The sequence below is a fragment of the Thunnus maccoyii genome, chromosome 9 (assembly GCF_910596095.1).
Source record: "Thunnus maccoyii chromosome 9, fThuMac1.1, whole genome shotgun sequence".
NCBI lineage: Eukaryota > Metazoa > Chordata > Actinopteri > Scombriformes > Scombridae > Thunnus > Thunnus maccoyii.
Window position 1 is genome coordinate 321,762 of NC_056541.1, and position 8,239 is coordinate 330,000.

The 8,239-nt window shown below is 46.1% G+C and overlaps 1 protein-coding gene across 1 annotated transcript in view; it reads left to right on the forward strand.

The window, feature by feature from the left end:
- Positions 1–567: 567 nt before the first annotated feature.
- Positions 568–8,239, forward strand: part of LOC121903576 (fibrinogen C domain-containing protein 1-like) — a 14,086-nt gene continuing 6,414 nt past the window's right edge. The window contains exons 1-5 of the mRNA XM_042420735.1: positions 568–638; positions 2,439–2,517; positions 5,458–5,573; positions 5,818–6,184; positions 6,316–6,427. Of these exons, the coding sequence (XP_042276669.1) occupies positions 2,440–2,517; positions 5,458–5,573; positions 5,818–6,184; positions 6,316–6,427 (673 nt within the window). The 5' untranslated portion in view covers positions 568–638; position 2,439. The remainder of the gene's footprint in view (positions 639–2,438; positions 2,518–5,457; positions 5,574–5,817; positions 6,185–6,315; positions 6,428–8,239) is intronic.

An 8,239-nucleotide genomic window follows, 5' to 3' on the forward strand; every position in this document is an offset into this window, starting at 1 on the left:
TAAAGAACAGTAAAGAACAGTAAAGAACAATAAAGAACAGTAAAGAACAATAAAGAACAGTAAAGAACAGTAAAGAACAGTAAAGAACAATAAAGAACAATAAAGAACAGTAAAGAACAATAAAGAACAGTAAAGAACAGTAAAGAACAATAAAGAACAGTAAAGAACAATAAAGAACAATAAAGAACAATAAAGAACAGTAAAGAACAATAAAGAACAATAAAGAACAATAAAGAACAGTAAAGAACAATAAAGAACAATAAAGAACAATTCAATTCACAAGAAATAAAGCAAAAATTAGAAGACAGCTTGAAGAAAAACCCCGAATTTTGTGTTTAAAATATGTTTTTTTCTGTTTGCTGTCATCTCATGACCCCTTTAATTAATCTAGCGACCCCTTGTGGGGGTCCCGACCCCCAGGTTGGGAACCACTGTGCTGGTATTGGCTGAATGTACGTGATGAACTGCAGCCTGCAGCCGTCAGCGTGTTAATCTGCAGTTAATCTGCTCAGATTATCGCAGCAGGCCGCCTCGCTCTCAGTTGATGCTCTGCTGCGTTTCCATGACGATCTGAAGTCAGGATGCAAGTTTCATTTCATCCGTCAGCGGTTTGAGCTCATCGATCTGAAGACTGAGAGGTAACTTTATTGATTATTACACCGATGTCAGAGATCAATAGTGACGTAGCTGCAGCTTTAAATAACTTCCTGTTACAGTCGGAGCTTCACTGGAACATTAATTACTGATGACACAATACTCATCAGCTGTTCTGGAGCTTTCAGTCATATCACATGGTCTTCCTTAGCAGATGGTTGTAAATGTTTCTTATTTTATTAGATTTTTATGTGTAGTTGTTGAAACACGTTTCAACAGTTTCAGCAGCAGCAGATAAACGTTGTTGGAATGTTACAGAACGTTAGTTATTAGTTTTATGTTGAACAACAATAATCTGGTTTAATGTGATCAAACGTTTTTATTGATTTTATTGCTGTAATAAAGTTAATTAGAGTTTAAACAGTTAATTTAATGTTTCAGTTCATCAGTTTATCTAAAGTGAGTCTGACAGAAACAGACGTTCAGAACAGCTGCTGTTTAATCCTGTTAAACTCTGCAAATCAGCACAACTCAGATACTTCACTGCAGTAAAAGTACTAATACAGCAACAAATACTCCATTACTAGTAAAAGTACTGCATGAAAACTCCTCCTACAGTAAAAGTACATAAGTATTATGAGCTTGATGTAGTTAAAGTATTGCAGTAAAAGTACATAAGTATTATGAGCTTGATGTAGTTAAAGTATTGCAGTAAAAGTACATAAGTATTATGAGCTTGATGTAGTTAAAGTATTGCAGTAAAAGTAGTGGTTTGGTCCCTCTGACTGATATATTATTATATATGACATCATTAGATTATTAATAGTGAAGCATCAGTGTTAGAGCAGCATGTTACTGTTGTAGCTGCTGGAGGTGGAGCTAGTTTACACTACTTTATATACAGTTAGCTAGTTTAGTCCAGTGGTTCCCAACCTAGGGGTCGGGCCCCTCCAAAGGGTCAGCAGATAAATCTGAGGGGTGGTGAGATGATTAATGGGAGAGGAAAGAAGAAAAAACAAAGTTCTGATACACAAATCTGTTTTCAGTTTTTGGACTTTTTCTCTAATCTTTGATTTTTGCTGAAATATTGGATCATTTGAACATTTATTGAAATGAAAGCATGTGAGAAGTTTAGAGGGAAAAATCACTATTTGGTGGAGCTGTTAACAACTCATAGACATGTGAAATGTGACCCCGACTACACACTGCTTTTTGTAAGACGTCAAAAGCCAAAAAGGTTGGAAACCACTGGTTTCATCTTTAACAATGTGTTGTATTTTAAAAGCTTGTTATATTATCCATTGTGTCAAATCTTCATCTGAAAAGTAACTAAAGCTGTCAAATAAATGTAGTGGAGTAGAAAGTACAATATTTCCCTCTGAAATGTAGAAAGTAGCATCACAACGAAATACTCAAGTAAAGTACAAGTACCTCTAAACTGTACTTAAATACAGTACTTGAGTAAATGTACTCAGTTACTTTCCAGATACAAATACATCTCAAAACACAGAATTATAGAGAGAGGTTCTTGAGGAGGTTTTAGAGGTTCTTGAGGAGGTTTTAGAGGTTCTTGAGGAGGTTTTAGAGGTCCTTGAGGAGGTTTTAGAGGTTCTTGAGGAGGTTTTAGAGGTCCTTGAGGAGGTCAGGGGGATTATGGGTAAATATTCACAGTATAAACAGTTTGAGGCTCTGATGTTTGTGACATAATTGATCATCTGATCGATGGAGATCTTCTGCTGAACTGTGACAAAGATAAACACGGGAACAGATAGAACAACTACAGCTCCCATGAGTCTTTGCGGGCCGCAGGTAGCTCACCTGTGTCAGGTGTGTGTGTGTTTCAGGATGATGCTGAACGACCGGTGGACCATCATGAACAACAGCAGCTCTGAGCTGGACAGCAAGCGACCAATCAAACACAAGGTAACACCTGTTAGCTACTAGCTGCTAGTTAGGCCACGCCCACTGTGAGGTCAGAGTTCTACAGCTGATTCTGATTGGATGATGCATCTGAGGTGGATCCTGGCTGCTGATGTTCAGGTGTTTACATATGACAGGTGTCACATGACCAGGAATATTCCATCATGACGGATAAAGGGAAAGTCTGCCTTATTCCCATAAATCTCACTCCTGCTCAGTTACCATGGCAACTCACACCACAGAACTAGCTCGCTCCGTGCCGTGATCCTCGCCACGTCCATGTTCAGAAACATGAGATGGAAAAAAATACATATCACAGTTAATCTCCATTTTATTTTATCACCCTTTTATTTAAAAGCTTCACATTTATAATGTAAGAAATAAAAGTGCCAAATAAAGTCCAAACCATTAAACTTTATACAGTGGAAACAGCTTCCAGTTGTAGCAGTCATTGCTGTCATGTTCCCAGTTCATATAGTTGCATGTCGAAATCCTCTGGGCTGATTGGAGGATTATTCAGATCACCTGTGCAGGTTGAGAGCAGCTGGGTGCGTTCCCCTCTCAGCCAATCATATCATTATAAATATATTATATGTTCTTCTCCAGTTTCTTCATCTGCAACTTCTTAATGTTTAACTTTCAATGATGTTTATAAATCTAACGAACATCCTGCTGAAGAGGAAACGAGTCAAAGATGAGATGATTATGTATCTGGTTAGTTGGTTATTATGGAGCCTGCCGATAATAAAGCAGCAGTCACTGATCTCTCTAACCTGTAGGCCGCGTCCGCCTCATGTCATATAACCTGTAGGCTGCGTCCGCCTCATGTCATATGACCTGTAGGACGCGTCCGCCTCATGTCATATAACCTGTAGGCCGCGTCCGCCTCATGTCATATAACCTGTAGGCCGCGTCCGCCTCATGTCATATAACCTGTAGGCCGCGTCCGCCTCATGTCATATAACCTGTAGGCCGCGTCCGCCTCATGTCATATGACCTGTAGGACGCGTCCGCCTCATGTCATATAACCTGTAGGCCGCGTCCGCCTCATGTCATATAACCTGTAGGCCGCGTCCGCCTCATGTCATATAACCTGTAGGCCGCGTCCGCCTCATGTCATATAACCTGTAGGCCGCCTCATGTCATATAACCTGTAGGCCGCCTCATGTCATATAACCTGTAGGCCGCCTCATGTCATATGACCTGAAACCGTCTCTCGCCTTGTTGCAGCAGTTTTATCCTCTTTGGTAAAAACTCTTTATATTCTTTATAGTTTCATCAGCAGGTTTGTTCTCGTTTTCCCTTCGACTGTTCTGGGCTGTTTCTGTTCTCCACTTAACTTCGACTGGACTGTTTAATTTTAGTAAGTGCAGCTTTCTGTCGCTGCATTGATGGAATCATCATCCTGATCACTGGATCAATAGATCCGATCAGATACTCAGGTGATTCACACTGTTAGACATGACGTGTGTTCATATTGTTGCTGACGTGAACACATGAAGTTCTTCTTCAGTTGAACATGTTTCTGCTCTGGCGAGTAGTAACAGTAATATTATATAATATTATACATTATGTACATATATATATATGTGTGTGTGTGTGTGTGTATGTGTGTGTGTGTGTACATATATATATGTGTGTATATATATATATATATATATATGATCGTCTGCATCCAAACAATCATGTTCAGTTAGAAAATTAAAGGACAAATTCACAGTTTTTCAGGTGTTTTAAACAACATTCAGGAGCCCAAATGAACATTGAAGATGTTTTTTTTGCTGTAATCAGAGTTCAGATCTGCAGGTGAAGAAACGACGAATCACAACAGACACACAGAGTTAAATCCTGTTAATCTGCAGTTAATCTGTCAGATTAGAGAGTTTAATCTGCAGCAGCTGTCGCCTTCACCGACACCTGCAGCCTGACAGACAGAGCTCAGGGCTGACAAACACCACAGTTAAGACTTTTAAACTACATACTGCAGTAATACACACTTAGAAGAAGTACTCAGGTACTGTACTGCAGTAATACACACTTAGAAGAAGTACTCAGGTACTGTACTGCAGTAATACACACTTAGAAGAAGTACTCAGGTACTGTACTGCAGTAATACACACTTAGAAGAAGTACTCAGGTACTGTACTGCAGTAATACACAGTTAGAAGAAGTACTCAGGTACTGTACCATAGTAATACACAGTTAGAAGAAGTACTCAGGTACTGTACTGCAGTAATACACAGTTAGAAGAAGTACTCAGGTACTGTACCATAGTAATACACAGTTAGAAGAAGTACTCAGGTACTGTACTGCAGTAATACACAGTTAGAAGAAGTACTCAGGTACTGTACTGCAGTAATACACAGTTAGAAGAAGTACTCAGGTACTGTACTGCTTTCAAATGTTTACTGAAGTAAAAGTACATCAATACAAGCTTCTAAAAATACTTCAATACTATATTATTCGATTATAATTATTGATCTATTGATCAGCAGCATGTTGCTTCACATCCAGATTCCTGTTAAACAGCTCAACACAAGTCCAGCAGACCCCGACAGACCACAACAGACCCCAGCAGACCCCGACAGACCCCAAGAGACCCCGACAGACCCCAGCAGACCCCGACAGACCCCAAGAGACCCCGACAGACCCCAGCAGACCCCGACAGACCCCAAGAGACCCCAGCAGACCCCGACAGACCCCAAGAGACCCCGACAGACCCCAGCAGACCCCGACAGACCCCAAGAGACCCCAGCAGACCCCGACAGACCCCGACAGACCCCAGCAGACCCCGACAGATCCCGACAGACCCCAGCAGACCCCAGCAGACCCCGACAGACCCCAGCAGACCCCGACAGACCCCGACAGACCCCAACAGACCCCGACAGACCCTGCCCTTAATAATGCGTGTGTGTGTGTGTGTGTGTGTGTGTGTGTGTACAGAAATGCTGCAGCGTCCTGTATTGGTCAGTCATCGTGTTGGTTGTTGTGGCAGCAGTCGTCACAGCAACAGTCACCATCCTGTACCTGAACCACTATCCTCTACCCTTCATCAACAGGTAGATACACCTGTCTGTCTGCCTGTCTTCCTGTCTGTCTGTCTCTCTGTCTGTCTGTCTGTCTCTCTGTCTGTCTGTCTGTCTGTCTGTATGCCTGTCTTCCTGTCTGTCTGTCTGTCTGTCTCTCTGTCTGTCTGTCTGTCTCTCTGTCTGTCTGTCTGTCTGTCTGTCTGCCTGTCTTCCTGTCTGTCTGTCTGCCTGTCTGTCTGCCTGTCTCTGGGGTTCACTATTGTCATGGTTACAGGGGCGGAGTCTCTTCCTCCTCTCCCATCATCTCGACCAATCCCAGAGAGTCTGGCGCCTTGGTGACAGTGTCGCGTGTTGCAGACGGCGAGCCAATCAGCATCTTCCTGGACCCGAACTGTCCAGACCACAGCGAGCACTTTCTGCGTTGGGAGGCGCTGCAGAGCTCGCTGCTCCGAGCGCTGACCAATCACAACGCGGGCGACTGGCAGGAGAGGGGATTGGCCCAGAAGCTGGCCGAGGAGCTGAAGGTGTTATCAGGCCACGCCCACAACCTGAGGCTGGAAGCTGATTCACTGAAAAGAGGTCAAGGTGTTCTGGACCAACGATTGGACAGACTGCAGAGCGAGCAGAGCCACATCATACAGGTGTGACTAATTAAATTAAATCAAATAAGAAAAGTAAAGTAATTAAAAAGAAAGCAAGAAAACAAACGAAAATAAAACAAAACAGAAATAAAATGTGTGTAACTGTAACGAGTGTCTTTCTACCTGTGCAGGTGTTGACTGACAGTCACTCAGGTGTCCTGAAGTTCTCTGCTGGTTTCACTGATTCTCTGCTCAGACTGCAGACAGAGACAGACAGTCTGAGGAGGCTGAAGAGTGAGACAGGTGAGACAGGTGACACACAGACAGGTGACACACAGACAGGTAGGTGGGATATAGGATGGGGACGGAGTGCTGCAGGGGGGCGTGGAGCTACAGGGAGATGGGAGGTAGAGTTCCTCTGACTATCTTGTTGGTATCTGGGTGGTGTGTAGTTCCAGGGAACAGCAGTTGTTCATGAAACATCCTTCAGTGTTTTAGCAAATGTTCTTATTCCAGCCTTGTTCAGGTGTTGGGACAGCAGTGGTGGGGGGGGACGGGGGCGGGGGAGTGTTGGGATCATCATGCGTGAAGCTGGGCGGACATACATGACAGCTCTTCTGCTGGAGTTGCTCCCTCATCTGCTGAAGCTCAAGTCTCTGTTGGCTGCGTCCTCCTTTATTCTCAGGGTCTGGGCTCGTAGGGGGGTCGTCTCAGGGTCTGGGCTCGTAGGGTAATGGTCTCAGCGTCTGGGCTCGTAGGGGGGTGTTCTCAGGGTCTGGGCTCATAGGGTGGTGCTCATAGGGGGGTGTTCTCAGGGTCTGGGCTCATAGGGTGATGGTCTCAGGGTCTGGGCTTGTAGGGGGGTGTTCTCAGGGTCTGGGCTTGTAGGGGGGTGTTCTCAGGGTCTGGGCTCATAGGGGGGTCTTCTCAGGGTCTGGGCTCATAGGGTGGTGTTCTCAGGGTCTGGGCTCATAGGGTGGTGTTCTCAGGGTCTGGGCTCGTAGGGGGGTGTTCTCAGGGTCTGGGCTCATAGGGGGGTGTTCTCAGGGTCTGGGCTCGTAGGCTGGTGGTCTCAGGGTATGGGCTCATACGAGGGTGTTCTCAGGGTCTGGGCTCATAGGAGGGTGTTCTCAGGGTCTGGGCTCATAGGGTGGTGTTCTCAGGGTCTGGGCTCGTAGGGGGGTGTTCTCAGGGTCTGGGCTCATAGGGGGGTGTTCTCAGGGTCTGGGCTCGTAGGCTGGTGGTCTCAGGGTCTGGGCTCGTAGGGGGGTGTTCTCAGGGTCTGGGCTCATAGGGGGGTGTTCTCAGGGTCTGGGTTCATAGGGTGATGGTCTCAGGGTCTGGGCTCGTAGGGGGGTCGTCTCAGGGTCTGGGCTCATAGGGTGGTGTTCTCAGGGTCTGGGCTCGTAGGGGGGTGTTCTCAGGGTCTGGGCTCGTAGGGGGGTGTTCTCAGGGTCTGGGCTCGTAGGCTGGTGGTCTCAGGGTCTGGGCTCGTAGGGGGGTGTTCTCAGGGTCTGGGCTCGTAGGGGGGTGTTCTCAGGGTCTGGGCTCATAGGGTGGTGTTCTCAGGGTCTGGGCTCGTAGGGGGGTGTTCTCAGGGTCTGGGCTCATAGGGGGGTGTACTCAGGGTCTGGGCTCGTAGGGTAATGGTCTCAGGGTCTGGGCTCGTAGGCTGGTGGTCTCAGGGTCTGGGCTCGTAGGGGGGTGTTCTCAGGGTCTGGGCTCGTAGGGGGGTCTTCTCAGGGTCTGGGCTCATAGGGTGGTGTTCTCAGGGTCTGGGCTCGTAGGCTGGTGGTCTCAGGGTCTGGGCTCGTAGAAGGTGTTCTCAGGGTCTGGGCTTGTAGGGGGGTGTTCTCAGGGTCTGGGCTCGTAGAAGGTGTTCTCAGGGTCTGGGCTCGTAGAAGGTGTTCTCAGGGTCTGGGCTCGTAGGGGGGTGTTCTCAGGGTCTGGGCTCATAGGGGGTGGTCTCAGGGCTGCCTGAGTCTCTACTGGGTTGGTCTCAGACCTGAGTTGAAGAGTCCTCGAAGGGTTTGAGTCTCGTTTCTCTGTTTTAACTCTGGAGCTTTTTTAGTGAAGCAGAGTCTGAAGTTTCATCCTGATACTCAGTTAAACATG